Source organism: Cordyceps javanica, chromosome 3 (assembly GCF_051103115.1).
Source record: "Cordyceps javanica chromosome 3, complete sequence".
NCBI classification, from domain to species: Eukaryota; Fungi; Ascomycota; class Sordariomycetes; order Hypocreales; family Cordycipitaceae; genus Cordyceps; species Cordyceps javanica.
This window is the reverse complement of record NC_139297.1, coordinates 1275507-1292102: the sequence shown is the minus strand read 5'-3', so window position 1 is coordinate 1292102 and position 16596 is coordinate 1275507. Positions and strand designations below refer to the sequence as shown.

General features: G+C 48.7%; 4 protein-coding genes across 4 annotated transcripts; 1 reads left to right on the top strand and 3 right to left on the bottom strand.

Annotated features, from left to right (window-relative positions):
* Positions 1–1804: 1804 nt before the first annotated feature.
* On the top strand, positions 1805–6186 carry V2A60_004620 (uncharacterized protein; the record flags this gene model as incomplete). The annotated part of the gene is made up of 7 exons (XM_083255937.1): positions 1805–3457; positions 3508–3744; positions 4028–5109; positions 5163–5181; positions 5235–5285; positions 5338–5684; positions 5739–6186. The coding sequence occupies 7 exons, from the start codon at positions 1805–1807 to the stop codon at positions 6184–6186; spliced, it is 3837 nt and encodes a 1278-aa protein (XP_083112063.1).
* Positions 6187–6971: 785 nt separating this feature from the next.
* V2A60_004619 (nucleoside-triphosphatase) lies at positions 6972–7599 on the bottom strand (the record flags this gene model as incomplete). The annotated part of the gene is made up of 3 exons (XM_083255936.1): positions 6972–7161; positions 7218–7363; positions 7417–7599. The coding sequence occupies 3 exons, from the start codon at positions 7597–7599 to the stop codon at positions 6972–6974; spliced, it is 519 nt and encodes a 172-aa protein (XP_083112062.1).
* Positions 7600–8059: 460 nt separating this feature from the next.
* Positions 8060–13147, bottom strand: V2A60_004618 (myosin 2; the record flags this gene model as incomplete). Its single annotated transcript, XM_083255935.1, has 7 exons — positions 8060–8214; positions 8269–8483; positions 8543–8616; positions 8671–12523; positions 12578–12767; positions 12831–12963; positions 13013–13147. 7 exons carry the CDS (start codon positions 13145–13147, stop codon positions 8060–8062), a joined length of 4755 nt encoding a protein of 1584 aa, XP_083112061.1.
* Positions 13148–14556: 1409 nt separating this feature from the next.
* Positions 14557–16376, bottom strand: V2A60_004617 (uncharacterized protein; the record flags this gene model as incomplete). Its single annotated transcript, XM_083255934.1, has 8 exons — positions 14557–14585; positions 14642–14723; positions 14776–14834; positions 14894–14936; positions 14991–15100; positions 15157–15636; positions 15690–15997; positions 16066–16376. 8 exons carry the CDS (start codon positions 16374–16376, stop codon positions 14557–14559), a joined length of 1422 nt encoding a protein of 473 aa, XP_083112060.1.
* Positions 16377–16596: the final 220 nt, after the last annotated feature.

Genomic DNA, 16596 nt, shown 5'->3' with positions numbered 1-16596 from the left:
ACAAGTGTTCTTCTTCAAGCTTGTAGCAGATTAATCGAATATTTTACTGGATTTAGCGAGCCGGTATTCCGTGGCCCGCCGAGCACGACCTCGGCGGGCACAGTTCGGATCAGGATATAATCTCTTCGGATCATGTGCGGAGAACCTGAAATTCTAGATAGTGTAGAAGATCACCCGAGTGAAAATACATCTATGCCACAGTGATCATCCCGTGTACTATATGATACATGAGCTTCTCTAGGTAGGTGGCCTGCCACATCGATCCTAAAGCTGCCGAGTTTGCTCATATCAAAGGCCGCGAAATCTGCTGTAAAGGTGGATGATCTCACATGACCAGGCAGTTGCTTTTCTGTGGCGCTTCCCCAGGGTTTTGCGATTTCTCGATTTGTTCTATTAAAATTTCGAAGGCGCGTTCCACATTTTCGTTATATCGGGCGCTCGCTTCGGTCCAGCCGCATTGTAGCTTTTCGGAGAGTTTCTTTCCATCATCGGCGCTGACTTGTCTCTGCTCAGGTCGTAGGTCGCTCTTGTTGCCTACAATGACAATGGGGACTGATTCGGTTCCCTTGTCCGTGTAGACAGGTTAGAGCTCGGCATTCTTCAGTTGCGCAAGCAGAACGAGCATATCACAAGCTTACCAGATGATTGAGAATCTTCTCTCTGATGACTTGTACCATCTCAAAGGATGGCAGGGAAGAGACAGAATATACTAGCATATAACCATGAATGCCAATAAAGTGCTTGGAATTTAAAATGCTGTACTCATCCTATGTCTCATATTAACGCTGACGAGCATGTTTTGATATTAAGGAGGGGGGGCCTACTTGTCCGGCAGTATCAACTATTTCGGTTGAAAAATCCTGACCTTTGTAGCGAATTATTTTGCTAAAGGTGTTTTCGATTGTTGGGTAGTAGCTGTCTACAAAATGGCCGTCGACGTACTGAACCGCAAGTGACGATTTGCCTAGCCATATTAGCTACATTCTGCCGACAGACATAGCACACTGTGATCTTACCGACAGACCGGCTGCCTACAATGGCAACTTTTCTCTGTTTTGGAGATGGCATTTCAATGGTTCGCCGCGAATGAGGGCCCGACATATGAAGCCAGCATGAAACTGTAGCAATGGGGCCGGTCAACATAGATGCGGGCACTGACTGACGCTGACGTAATAACATAATTGTGGGGTGACGCTTTCTCACATACATACTTACTGGTAGTATGCTATTCTGTTTCCGGCAAGGCTTCCACCCTGCGGAATGCTTGCTCGAGGAACCTGAACATTGTCAAATCAACAAGATCGTGAATTGTCGACTTTCGCTACAGTGCTAAATATGGCACCATTCTCTCCCCAGCGCTAGTACGCAGTACTTTTCAAAATTTTCGCTATAAATCTCGAGACACTACTTTAAGGCCTACGCAGGTAGCTGCTTGACCCACAAAGCCTTCATTCAGGTCGTGTCAACAACCTCAGACCCTAGACTACCTACGTTGCGAAAACGCAAGACACCTTCGCGCATTCTAACAATGCAGCCAGCTCGATCGACTGCAAAGGCTACCGGGAGTACCTCAGGGGCGACCTCGGCAGTTAATGATGATGATATATACGACATACCTACGAGTCGCGAAACGACCCCGACGTCGCCGGCGAGAGGAGCGGCGCAAGCTGCTTGGAGGAACAACGACAGTGGGACAAAAAGAAAACACTCCTCTGCATTCCCGAGCGTTTCCACATTGAAACGATCACAGCCTGCGCGACTTCAAACGAGAGGTGCATCGAGCGCTGGGGCGGCGCCGAAGAGAATGCATTCAATAGCCACCCCGTTGCTAGTCAAGAATATCCAGCGCGAGACGCAGGATAAGGGGGCCACGCTGCTGCCAGCGGCATCCATTCAATCTACTGTATCAAAGAATGTGCTCGGATCTAAGCTATCACAGCTGCCGGATATGTCCGACACAATGCAAACAGCTCCACGACGTCAGCGCCTGATTGATGCCTTGGCCGCCCAGAAAGCCCAGAGCCCAGAGTCGGGCTTGGATTCGGACTTAAGCTCAGATACCGACGCCGAAAAGAGCATGTCAAAGTCGCGCATAATACGCACTGCGAGCGGAGCAACCAACAACTCTCCGTCGCCACAAATTAGACTCGGGACAGCCAGAACGCCTGACCGGCGGTCTGGGCCCGCCAAGAACAGAAAAGTAAAGTTGACTTATAGTAGCTCTAGGAGCTACTTAAGTGCTACCGAGAATCAGGGTGACACTGCCATATTCGACGATGGAGGCAACGTGTTATCCGCGCAGGGTGAGGAGGACCCTTTCGCAACGCCCCTTAGCCCACCAGCCCCAGACTACGACTTTGAGGACGATTCTGAGGGGCCAAAACTTGGCATACAGAGTGTTCATGAGCTCCGCCGTGCAGGAGCCAATAATCGATTTTCTGACGAAATGGATGATTTATTGTCCCGTATCGGCAAACCATCCGTGGTCCCCTCCTCCTTGAGGCGCAATGCCCTCTGTGAGCTATCAAATAAGCTACAACGTAAGGAGTTCGCTGATCAATTCCGTGATCATGCTGCCCGCGACAATGTTGTCAAAGCCATTGGGAGCGAAGAAGACATCATCAGCGGTTTTGCTCTGACTGCAGCACTAGTCACATTCTTGGCCTTCAACCCAGCTCCTCATTTACTCCGTCAGCTGACGACTGAGAAGATCGGCCAACTTCTCAATCGTTTGTTCCAAGAACAGCGCGATGTATTAGAGGTTTCAGCGCAAAAGCACGTGGATTTGTCACGAACAACCAAATCCTTACTCGAAATTCTGAAACCGTCTCTCCTGCAAATGGACATCTGGCACGGACAAAAGCCCGTAACGCTGACACCTCGCACACTCGCATTGCAGCTTCTGGTCATTCTCAGTCGCTCCGCAGACGTCCATGGTCTTGAAAATCTCACGGGTGACATTGAACACGATATTGTGATGATGGCACAGACCTATTCAACGGAGCGACCTCCACGAAATGTCGACTATGCATTAATAATATTGGCTCTAGAGGCCCAGTCCAATCTGATGAGCTTAGAAAGTGAGAAATACGCTACTGCTATCAAGGGTTGTCTTCAGGCGACTCTCAATACTTGGCTGCTTCAAACGGATCTTTTGGATAATACTACGCTCAAACTAGCTATCAACATAACAAACAGCGAAACTGGGGCATCTGTATTCGACGATAATGCTCTGCTGTCGAAACTGATAACCTCGATATCGAAAGGTCTATCTTACATCCAAGGCACGCTTCAGAGGGGTAATTTTCAAAATAGGGTGTACGATGAGCTGCTCTTGATATTGGGCATTCTAATCAATATTCTTGAGCACTGTCCACCAGCACGAACCTCAGTAGATGGGGTTTCTCTTGACACAGCTGCTGCGCTTTGGCTAGGTAACAGATCATTCGTCAACGACGTGAGTTCGTACCCCAAACAGCTTATGCTTGATGCTAAACGCTTGCATAGGCGGACTCTGTCAGCAAATCAAAGATCGGCGTTGCACTTGGCTATCTAGCTATTGTGCTAGGCTATTTGTACTTGACTCCGTCTGGTCGTTCTCAGATGCGGGAACGTCAAGACTGGCCGGGAACAGCTCATTTAGTGAACTCTATCGAGGAGTTCCTTCGTATTTCGAAGACAATCGGAAATAGAACGCATGAGCTGGAGACACTTGTCGGTGATCTCCGCGTGCAACAGGCATCTGTAGGATGACATTTTGTACCTGGATATCGCGTGAACAATTTTGCATTTCGTTTCATTTCATTTTTGCTTATTCGTTGGCTAAATTAGGCTGCATTATTTGCAAAGGCTACTGTAAGAGACATTAGCGCAATCAATTTCACGTTTGTTAATGCTGTATTTATTGTCGGCCAAATTCTGCGGATCAAATTAAAATCGATGCTGGACGCACAGCGCTCGCAGTGGAGTGGGGCGGCCTAGCACTATCGATAAGGAAGAAGAAAAAAGTTCCTATACTGCCCTGTAGCCTCGCGAGTACATCCTGCACAAGGACAAATATCGCGGCCTCAAGAGCAAAATGGGTCAAGGACGTCGCATGAAAAGAAAACAGGGTGCTCCGGAACCCCTGTCTGAAGAGCACTTTGCACGCTTGAAGAGAAAGGCTGGCATTCCTGTTGACGAGAATGAACAGCCTGCGAAAACCGCAACGCCTAAGAGACGACGCACAGCAATTAAGAAGGCCTCAGTTGCCACGAAGGGCAAGAAGTCTCTTGTCGAATCCGATAGTGAGAACGATTTGCCAAATCAAACGGAGCTTGATAATCTGCTTGCGGGTGACGCAGAAGGGAGACTCGGCGATGACTTTATCGGCTCCGGAGACTCTGTCGTTGACTCTGACGACGAATTTAACAAAAGAGAGCGATTCGTATTTTCTGACGATGAGGACGATAGCGACAAAGAAGAAGCTTTGACTGCTGCGAACATTGACGGTCTTTCGAAGAAGCTGGATCAGCAGCTAGAGAGAGAACGCGACGAGGCCGACGCAGAGCTGCAAGAGTCTGCGCTGCAGACAAATCTGGATGGCGACAGGCCTAAGGTTCTGGGGTCGTTAGAGGAATCTGACGAGGAGCTCGGAAACTCCAATTCACGTCTTGCTCCCGATTTGCAACTCCTTCGTCAGAGAATAACAGATATTATCAGAATTCTTGGGGACTTCGCGAAGCTAGCAGAGGAGGGACGCTCTCGCGTTGACTATACCACTCAGCTTTTGGATGATATATGTGCATACTACAACTACTCTCCATTTCTTGCCGAGAAGCTTTACCGTCTTTTCACTCCGCGAGAGGCATTTGCCTTTTTCGAGGCTAATGAGGCTCCGAGACCAATCGTTATTAGAACAAACACTCTACGCACTCATCGGAGAGACCTAGCGCAAGCTCTTATCAATCGAGGTGTGACTTTGGAGCCTGTTGGAAAATGGAGCAAAGTTGGATTACAGGTCTTCGAATCGTCCATTCCCCTTGGTGCAACGCCAGAGTACCTGGCGGGTCACTACATCCTCCAGGCAGCTTCGTCCTTTCTTCCAGTCATGGCACTTTCACCCCAGCCGTAAGTCTCTTCGCCATCTTACATACCAGTGATATCTCTAACGATCTTCAAAGTGGCGAGCGGGTCCTTGATGTAAGATCCGACCTTCTGTTCGGAGCTCGTGTGCACATACTGACATTTCATAGATGGCTGCAGCTCCCGGTGGTAAGACAACGCATTGCGCCGCCATGATGAAGGTATGGTGAGCTTGAGATGCGCCTGATTGCCCATGTCGCTAATAGATGTCAGAACACCGGTGTTATCGTGGCCAATGATCCCAATAAAGCTCGTGCGAAAGGTTTAATTGGTAACATTCATCGATTGGGTGCCAAGAATGTAATTGTATGTTCCTACGATGCTAGGGAATTTCCGCGTGTCATGGGGGGCTTCGATAGAGTTCTTCTGGACGCACCGTGCTCTGGCACAGGCGTGATCGCGAAAGACCCGTCCGTGAAAACAAATAAGACAGAGCGTGATTTCATGACTCTACCTCATACCCAGAAGCAGCTTTTGTTGTCTGCTATCGACTCAGTCAACCACGCAGGCACCGGCGGTTACATAGTCTATTCAACTTGCAGCGTCACCGTTGAGGAGAAGTAAGCAATCAGGCTAGTAAGCACATTGTGGTAACTCTACTGACATACTTCTAGTGAACAGGTTGTGGCTTACGCGCTGTCCCGAAGGCCGAACGTTAGGCTTGTTGACACGGAGCTGCCGTTCGGTAAGGAGGGCTTCACAAGCTATATGGGCAAGAACTTCGACCCAAGCCTGAAACTGACTCGCCGTTACTACCCTCATACCTACAATGTGGATGGTTTCTACGTCGCCAAGTTCAGGAAAATTGGACCTACCCCAACCCACGCCGCCAAAGGCAAGGCGAATGCCGAAGAGTCTCTGCTCGCTGTAGACAAGGCGCCCATTGTTGAGTCTGGCCCCGTGAGCGACAATGTTGAACCTTCGGGTAGCGAATTCGGTGGCTTTGATGAAGACGGGGACAGAGAATACATGGAGCGAGCAAAGAGGAGCGCGATGCGTCGCCGCGGTCTCGACCCTCGTTCTTTGGACCGTCCCCGAGTAGATAAGAAAAAGTGCACTTGAGGTTCGCAAACATTGCTACTGGCGTTCAGTGTTCCGTTGACTAGGCTCATCAAATAGACAATTTTACCTTGCTCGCACTCCTCTGATTTCGCGGTTGCCCTCGTGCATCTTACTTGTGCAGACTCCGTCATGGTGCAGACTATTTTGATTGGCATCGTGGTCGTAGCTGGCCTGATAGTGGTTGTATCCGGACATGCTGGTAAGGCGCGCCATTGTACCACCACCGGCCACACAACTGGATGTCTGACTTGAAAACTTCCAATGTTTTACCATGCCACCCATCCTGGTAAGAACAGGGACGCACGATGACATAATGATAACGGTAAATGTGTGCTACCCTATATGTCAGTGTGTTTGGTTGTCATCTATCGCCTCGTGTTGCGTTTTATCATGACACTGCCCACTTCAATTTCCCGAGTATAAGTGTCACAAGGGTTTATGTTATATTGCTATACTGTCGCATGCCGTTGCTGGAAGTCAGGCACTTATCTTACACCAATCCTGTGCTGTGTGGATTGGTACTGCACGTTCCAAATCATGGCCTGCTACGCCGCTTACACAAGAGACCTAGCACGAGATGACAACGGCTCCGAACTAGCAGATCCCGGAGCCCAGAAAACTAGGTAGTCATCAAGCCTGATGCCCGCTCCCCTCCGCACAAGTGGCTCATCAAGCGGCTCGCGATTTGTCCTGCAGAAGGGCACTTATTAGAGGTCGCACGCAATATATTGGCCTTCGTAGTCACCATACAAAATGCGACAAGATAACGATGAATTGATAATGACCTAACTATTGTCAGACTTCCACTGCTTCACCCATGCCTCAATCCGGTCCACGTTCGTCTCCATCTCATCGGATGTGTTACTGCTGAGTTCGATGATAATCTCCTCATCATAAGAATCCCTCGCCTCCTGCAAAAGTACTTCCATAATCTCCGAATCCAAATTCTCCTGAAGCTTAGCTTCCGCATAGTTTCTACATAAAAGGTTAAAAAGGACTGTGCTCGAAGGGAGCGATCGATTTCACCGTACCTGGCCGTCAGCCGGTCATAGAGAGTGGTAGAATCCACCCGAAGTACAACGACCAGATCAATCCAACTCTTCGGAAACAGGTCACAGGCATGCCAGTCTATCAAGCAGCCACCTGACTTGACCTCATCCTCGATCGCATCCAGTAGCTAGATGCACCATGAGCACACACCTTGTACCAGCGTACAGAAGCAATTCTCACCTTGTCCTCGTCAACAATCCAGCTCTGATAAACTTCATCCCAGCCCTCATGGCAGTGTTTGTCTTTCACAACCTGATTCACAGAGATATGCCGTAACCCTAATTTCTCTGCTAGACTGTCACAATGGGTAGTCTTTCCTACACCTGGCGTGCCTGTTATGATGATATTTGGAGATCGCCTCATTTTCACCGAGGAATAGCCACTCAGGCAAGAGAAACCGAAAAAAAAAAACAGATCAAAGAACCAGGGCAAAGCGATAAAAGCGTGTATAGTGTCAGGTGTCGTGCTGATCAACGCCTTGGTGCATGAGAAAAATGCCAACAACCTGGCAAATATATTTTCCCCAGCCCCACCTGAAAATCGCAAGTCGGGCCGCACCTGGTCTGGACGATGCTCCCTCTGGTACAGCCACCTGAGCCACTACACACCATCAACCAGCACATACAGATTTGTTGATTTCAACACACCGCAATTAGGTATCGACCGTCAAATTCATCCCTACATCGTGCTCGATTTTCTCTAGCCATTTCAGGGGCGAAATCCATTCCCAGAATCAACACCATTTGTACATGCGCATTCAACACATTCATGAGCACATCATCATCGACGTCTCGCGGCGACCCATACCAAAATATCATTCTATTCATTGCTCAGCCCCAGCATCCATCTCGTCAACCTCGGCTATGCTTGCAGGGCGATTGAACTCCTCACCTTCCCCGTACTCAAACTTTTCTTGCTGGGCGATGGCTTGTGCGGACACTATCTCAGCAAGGCGCTTGAGGCGCGGAGTTTGTAGCCCTAAATAGTAGGTTAGCTTAGACATAGTACAAGTGTTGGCATATATTCCCATACAAGAAGGTGTGTATGTTTCCAAGGCAGTGATGGCACGAGGTTCCGCAATTTCATACGGTCCGCTATCGTCCATGTCGACAGCTTGGAGGAGGAGGACGTCACTCTTCTCAGTAACGCGAGATGCAACAGCCTTCATGATTTCGCCATTAATGGGCTGCTCGTAATCGGCTACCAGATACTGATTCAACAGCTTCTGGATCTGGTTCGGTGATAACCTATTGATCGGTCAATATACAGCACTAGCCAGCCGGCCGATATCGGGTAAGTCGCTTACATCCAACAGATGTCTTGAATAATTTCAATGTCATTCAACGTTGCTTTCTTCAGCTGCAACAACTTGGTCGCTTGCTGCGAGGAGGTTAGAAAGAGAACACGCAATATCATGGCGGCCGATTTGCTTACCATTAGATGCTCCAACTGCAAAGTGCCTTCCGGCATGTCGTGGCTCTTGCACCATTCCTCGATACGGGTGATGTTGTAATTGATCTGTAAGCCACGCTTCCAGGATAAAAAGTTGCGTCTCATCAACAAGTCATTAAAAGCGGTGACACCAACCAAACGTAAGAGTTCAGTGACAGTCTGCGTAATGATAGAATCCTCCAGATAGTAGGCTTTCATGGCGCGGAAGACACTGTTGAGCAGGCTCAAGAGGTTATCCATACTGTAAGCAGGTTGTGAGTTTGATTGCAGCAGTTTACCCAGAAAACGATTACTCTCGCTTGTGATGAAGCCGGGCAAAGACTGCGATTCAATGATCGCAGGAATGATCATCTTATGAAGTTTCTTCTTGAGGACCTTCATCCAAGTATGATAGATATTGAACTCGAGGCTTTCAAGGTCGTGCTTAACAATTTCCAGGAGACGATCATACTCGTAGTTATCTGTCTTCTGAGTCTCATACCAGTCTTCGGCTAAGAAAACGAACGATAGCATTTCGTGCACGTTTGAAAGCCAAAATGCGCCGGGGCTGATAGCATCATCTCCGTCATGCTGCATGACTTCCTGTTGGATAGACTGCATCACGTTGGCGAGGAAGCGCTCAGATTCCTTAACAAACCCATTGTTCCACATCTCGGACGTGACCAGGTTGATTAAATAAGATGGGAAGAGTACCTCCTTGTCAGATGGTGGTGGATTACTGTTCGGCGAGGGAATCTTCAGATTGCGAATCAGACCCACTGTAACTTCCTCGTTCAAGCCGTCTTCATCTGCGAGAAGGGTCTCCAGTTCCATTTCGATGTTATCAACACCCGGAATGAATGTCGCCCCAGATAAATTTTGCCTGTGAGCGGTACTAGTGACTGCCATCGACACTGGACGAGGGTTGTAGGCTCCGCTGAAGCGATCAACGTCTCGAGGCTCGGCACCGGCACTGCGGCGCTTGGGTTTCTTGGAAGACACTAGATTGATGAGACCAGTTGCTACAGACTGAGCTGGAGTTGTCCCATTCACCATTTCACCATTGACAGGCACGCTTCTCTTTGCAACCTCCAAGGCGTCTCGCAGAGATTCTAGTTCCTGCCTAAGACTGGAGTTGTCTTTGTCCCTTTCTGTGCTTGTTTGTTTGGCAGACTCAAGGTCCGAGTTTGCTACACGAAGAGACTCACGAAGCTCGCGTTCCTCTTCCTGCATCCGTTTGATGTTGGCGGTAGACTCATCGAAGGCCTGTTGAAGTTTCTTCATCTCGTCTTCCATGGCCTCAAGGCGAGCTACAGCAATGCCAGCTTGATTAGCTTCGGTTTGCAGCTCCTTGGTCCGAGCCTCGAGAGCATTGTGGCGGTTTTTCCAAGACTTGATCTGCGCTTCATAGCTCTCGACCTGCGAAACGAGCCCCTTATTCTTCTCTTTCATAGAACCCAGTGACTGAGTAAGTTCGACGACCTTGTTTTCAAGCTTGTACGAAATTTGCTTGAGGTCTCGAGCCTCTTCCCTGACCTTCTTATACTCACGACGGGCTGATCTACCACGCCAAAGATTCTGAACCATGACAACCTTTTGGCGATATTGTCTCCAAGACCGCTTCTGTAGACGAGACCTCCAAGCTCTCTGAATGACAAGCGCAGCATTGCCAACACGAGCTTCCATAATGGCCTTGCGTCGGAGAAACCCCTTGGCCACGGACTCGAACAAAACCATGTCGTTTCTAATGCGCAAGAACGACTTTCGTTGCTTCTGGCCACGCCACACTCGTTGGATAGTTGTGGCTGCTCTGATGGTGCGAAGTTCTTGAGCTTTACGCCTAGAAATGTAGGCTCTAGCGGCTGCTTGAGTGTGAATGACAGCGTCTCGAGCATCCAAAAAGCGGCGTCGATAGTACTTTGCCTTGAGGTTCTTCTGGATCATCACAGCGCATTCGTTCAAGCGATTGGTGCGAAGACCTTCCAAAAACGCTAGCATACCGGCACGGAAGAAGATTTTCGTCAAGCCCAGCTGGTACTTATCGAGCCCTTTGCCTGTGGAAGTACCGAGAGCCTTTGTCAAGATAGCATTTGCCATCTCACGGATCTCAGCAGTCCACTGGTTGGAACGCACAAGCATGTAGTAACGTAAAGCAAATTCCTCATAAGTCCATCGTGTAGGATAGCCTGCGCAGCTGATTCGGACTGTTTCCAGTACACCGCATGCCCGGAGCTGGCTAAGAACCATCGGACCTTCAAACTTCCAAGCTTCCTTGGCCTCGTTGGGCTTGATGCATCTGATATAATGAACATCTGTGTTGTTGATTGTGTTCATGAGTTCGATCAACGAAGACCGGAAGATACCACCAAGCGTTGGTTTTCGATTGACAGCTACGCCAATCTTACGACCACCTGCTGGCTTCACAGCGTTCGAGGACGCGGAAGCGACATCTTTCTCACGAACTGCAGAAGCGGCATCCAGAACCTCCTTCAGGAAGGCGTTGCTGGTAGCTCGGAGAACTACCATGTGCTCGTCTGGGACAGTGTCTCGATTTTTTTCGATGAACCCCTCAGATTCATAGGTGACGTCGACAGCGTAATGACAAACCGTAAATGCAGTCTTGCCAAACCTAGGTTTTTTGAAGAACTGATGTTGCTTGTCGGTACCGAAGTTTTGGTACAGCTTGTTGACAAAACTCTCGTCGCTACCCATTGGAAGCCTAGACTCTTCATCAAGCAGGGAGAGTACTCCCATCTTGCCTTCAATTAAGTCGATGCAAGGTTGGTTGTCGGAGAAGTCAATAAATGTCCAGTCTATTTGCTCCCTCAAGTATTCTTCTTGCTCGAGTTTGAAGACGTGTTGGTTAAACTCTTGCTGGAGCTTTTCGTTGGCGTAGTTGATACAGAACTGCTCAAAGGAGTTTTTGGCAAAATGCTCAAAGCCGTATATATCCAAGACACCAATGAAGTTTTTGACACGATCGAGCACCTCAGGAGTAGCCAGGCTGTGATTGATGATATTGACTAGCCAGTCAAATAAACTCGAGTAGATAAACTTAGCCACAGAGTCTCGGACAACAACTGCCTGGGCCTGTGACAGATTCGAAGTGATTTTCTCGCCTCGTGTAATAAGCTGCTTTTTCACGATCCACTTGGCAAACTCAGCTGCATCAATGCCCAAGATCTTACAAGCTAGCTCTAGAGATGATTCTGTCGGGGCGAGCACGCTGTCGTTCCTGGAGGCAGTGATCTTGACATTTCCTAGGTGGAGCAAACCGGCCAGAAGCCTGAAGATGTCAGCTTGTTGGTCTTGAGCAACGCCAATAGTGCAAAGACTCTTTTTGGTCGCCTCAAACTCAGCCTTGTCGTCAACTCCATCAATTGTAGGGCAGTCACCCTGGTTTAAATAATCGTATTTGTCGATTGAAAGGATATTGAGATCTTGTCGCTCTTGATCCGAGGCACCAGCCACAAGCTGATAGAAGATGTGATAATTTCTCTCCTTTGATGGCTGAAAGACGAGACGTGAGCGTTCTAGAAGATACGTTCGAATCTTTGCGCCAATGATGTTTGTCTTCTCATCGAACATGATCTCGATGTATTTTCCGAACCGGGAGGAGTTATCGTTACGGGTCGTCTTGGCGTTGCCGAATGCTTCCATAATCGGATTTGTCGCCAGAATCTGCTCCTCAGTTTCGCTCATAGCCTCTGCGCCACGTTTCGAGCGAGCTCCTGGGTTATCTGGCGCCTCTCGTGTTGCGAAGTAGCGCATGATGTACTTGGCACTGACAGTCTTTCCGGCGCCCGATTCGCCAGATACAACAACCGTTTGATTCTTGTTGTCACGAACCATGTCACTAGAAAGTATCAGAGCTATTGCACCACGTCAATTGGTTTCTAGAGTGTCTTACGCAAAGGCCTCTTCAGCAATAGCGAAGAGATGTGGCGCCTGGGTTGCACGATGACGGCCGGCATAGACCTGCACCATACCAGGAACGTATAGCGAGTCTACACGGGCAAACGGATTCGTTGCAATGAGAACAATACCACTGTAGGTATATATCTCCTTCTGTAGATACCGTAACCGAATGGCTTGCAACACTATCCACAATTCACAGATTAGATCGGTCGTTCAATGGAGTGTTTCCCGAGCAAGCACCATACCAGCGGGCTCGTTCAGATGCGAAAGATTTGTGAGATCGTCACTGGCTTCGAGCATCGTCGGATTCATCAAAGGAGGCAAGGCTGGGTCTGTGCCTGTTTGGAGAGCTTCGGCCGAGACTTCGATGAGTTTGGTCTGTACAGTTTAGTGCGGGAACGGTACTGTAGCCATTGAGTTAACGAACCTCGCCGTTTTCCAACTTGAACTCCAGCTTAACCTTTGAGCCATCCTCGGTCTTGTTCACGAGCTCGGAGGCAACCCAGCCTTCAGCTGCATCAGGTTGCCAGGCTTTGGTGCCCACATCGTAGGTCGACGCCATCGGGAAAGGAGTCTCCGGCTGTCGGCCAGTTGCTGGATGTGTTAGGTTGGGAATGACGCTAATAAATAACAGGAGCAATTCGCGGATATGATGCGGTGACCATCAGCTAGAGCTAATTGCTGGTTTCGGGAAACTGTCAAGATTCCGCCGGCTGGGGGAGGCTGGATTGGATAGACAGGTCAATTCCAAACAGCTTGCCACGGAAGAAAAAAAAGGTGATTAGAAGAAGAAGGGCTGCGACCAACCACCCATCTGCGGGCTCAGTTCGCGGATCAAGGGGCTGCCGTGGCGGTAATAGAAGTTATGGTCTGCAGAAAAGAACGACACAAGCAGACAGACAAGTAGGCGGTAGCCATGGGGCAGGGGGCGTCACCGTTGGTCAGTGGGTATGGTGCTCCTGAGGCCCTTGACCCAGGTTGCCCCTGATGCCTCAGCTGGTCCGTGCCTAGGTAGGTACTAACCTAGGTAGGTACCTAGGTAGTCACTGATGTAAGTAGTAGGTACCTACCTAAGCAGCTAAGTACGGAGTAAGGTAAAGTACTTACTTGCTTAACCCGACAAAAATTCCATAACGAGATACCTCCCTCTTTCACCAGAAGACAGCCAATTCATACATACATAATGACTTATCTGTAGGTTATATAAATTTCATGGATAATTTTATGACAGAGAAATTTATTATTGTATCGGGTCATCTGATTTTCTGAGATATCGATATTCAGGCGGGTGATGAAAAGCAATATAAAACTTGTATGTATTTTACGCTAACATTATTTACTGGCAGCCCTACCTAGCAGTGTTAGTAACCAAGACCAAGTTTCACGCCCCTCTGTGCCACCGTACTACTTACAGTAAGATGCATCAATCTCCCAACGCTGCAGCAATGACGCCCCACTGTTGTTGTGTTGGAGGCTGGAAAACGGACCCGACACCAGGCAACGCAGAAAAAGGGGCTGGCTGGTAAGTAGGCTGGATCATGGCGTCTGAGCCTCAGCATCACTGATTCGGCAGGCGGTCAACCAACCTTATGCTTGGGACAGAATATTCTATGTCCTACACCGGGGTACGCTTTCTACATCGTATATATATTCTGGCAGCATATCCTTCACGGCTCCTTCGTATCAGAAAAGGCAAAAAAAGAGTATAGAAGAAGAGTGAAGGTAGTAGCTGGCAGTAACAAGACTGGAAACAATGAAAGGAACGTACGGAGACAAGGTAAGACGACGAAATTTCGGAAACGATATTCCCTAATACATCCTAGTTGAGAGCTCCCTAATACATGAAGAAATCATTTTGTCTGTCGGGATAGGCAGCGTGAAAGCTACCTAACGTATGGCAAGTAGTGAACGTTGAGTTCAAATCATTAAATATGGCTTGACTTTTACCGAGGCCTTTTCTTATCAGCCTTGCTAGTAGAGAACCCGAGTCATGATACAAGCTGTCAGATAGTTAGTGACGGCTGTTTTTGAATCTCAAGCCGATGCTAGTACTCACAACTGAGGGCTTCGAGGCTTTCTGTGATGTCCTTGATTTGCTCATATTGGACATTGCTGATGTCTGCCATCAGATAAGCAACCTGTGTAATTCAATTTAGTTTCAATACTCATGACCATTGGAACACTACTCACATCACCGCGACTGTCGCTGATTTGCTTATCAACATTGTGGTCTCCGAGGATTTCGTTGACTGCGCGATGTTAGATAGGTATCCATGCACAAGGCCGGCGTATCTGTGCTACAACATACCTCTTCGAAGAACACCCGGAACATTGCGATGGATATAGATGACCTGAGATTGGTAAGCAACTCGCATAAAATCTTGATGGCACAGTCTCTGCGTTACCCTAGCGTGGTTCGGCTCATCAAGAGTAAGTGATCGCAGCTGGGCTTCAGGCATATTTACGCTGCCTAGCGTGATACCCTGGTTAATATAACGGACAAGGGCGTCACCGACTGTAGACTCGTCAGCCATGCATCACGCCGACCAACAGGCTGTCGACAACCCATACCTTCAACACCAATGGCTCGCTGGGCCTCTTCGGTACTGCCACCGATGTGTGGCGTCAGGATGATATTTTTCAAGGTTCGAAGATCTTCAGCCCATTGATTGAGATTGTTGGTGAAATAATCTCCGTTGCTAGCAGGCTCTTCGGGGTAAACATCGAGAGCGGCACCAGCGACCTTTCCTGAACGCATGGCTCTAACCAGTGCCGGAATGTCAACAACGCTGCCGCGACTGGCATTGATCAGATATGAACCATCTTTCATGCATCCTAGCTGGCTGTCCGATATCATGCCTCGCGTCTCCGGAAGATCAGGTACATGAAGCGTCACAAAATCGGCTTCCTCGAGTAAAATTTCCAGCGTTGGAACTTGACGGGCAATGCCAAGCGCCATGAGAGTAACAACATCGTAATAAATAACGCTCATACCCATCGCTTCTGCCAAGACAGAAAGTTGTGATCCGATGTGACCATAACCAACGATTCCTGGGCTTGTTAGCAACATGACATTAAAAGAACTGACCAATAGATGTACGCACCCAGAGTTTTACCACGTATCTCCCAGCATCTAGAGCTGACTTTGTTCCAGGTTCCACGGTGCATCTCGTTGGACCGATCACCTAGCTGTCGCGCGAGAGAGATGATCTCTCCTATGACAAGCTCTGCGACACTGCGAGAGTTTGCAAAGGGGGAGTTGAACACTGCGATACCGTTGCGTGCAGCAAACTCGAGATCAACCTGATTTGTGCCGATACAAAAACAGCCGATGACGAGAAGGTTCTTCGCTTCGCGGAGAACGCGTTCGGAAAGTTTCGTTTTCGACCGAATCCCGACGACTTGAACATCACTGGAGGAGCGATTAGCAGGCTCGTTTGGCAGGGAAGAATATGTGACGGAGTTCATAGAGTGGCATACCGAATCTTCTCAATTAGTTGATCCTCGGGTAACGAGGACTTTAAAGTTTCAACTTGATACCCTTGGCCTTTCAGAATATCGCAGCCAGCTTGATTGACATTTTCCAACAGTAGAATCTTGACATCTTGAGTGTTGAACGGCTTGAGCTGTTTCGGGGCACCACGCTGTGGCAGAGATCTAGCCCAGCTTGGTGGGGGGGACTGAAATGTTGCACTGGGAGAAACAGAGAGATTCTGATCCCAGCTATGCGAGACGGATTTCCTCTCTATTTTGGCGGAAGGGCCTCTTTCGATATCTACCGGAGGTGTCATAACTGCGGTCACTTTGAAATGAGGTTTTTTTTTCGATACGAAGTCTTTCAGGGTTGCGACTATTTATGTACAAGTTTCCTCTTGGCCCAGAGAGAAAGAATGATACAGGTGGGGTCACAGCTCCGATAAGGCCATGACAGTTTGAGGCGCCATTTTTTTTCAGCGCCGATTCAGGAAGCCATAAGTACCAGTAATAAGTACTCCGTACTCTAGGCAGGTA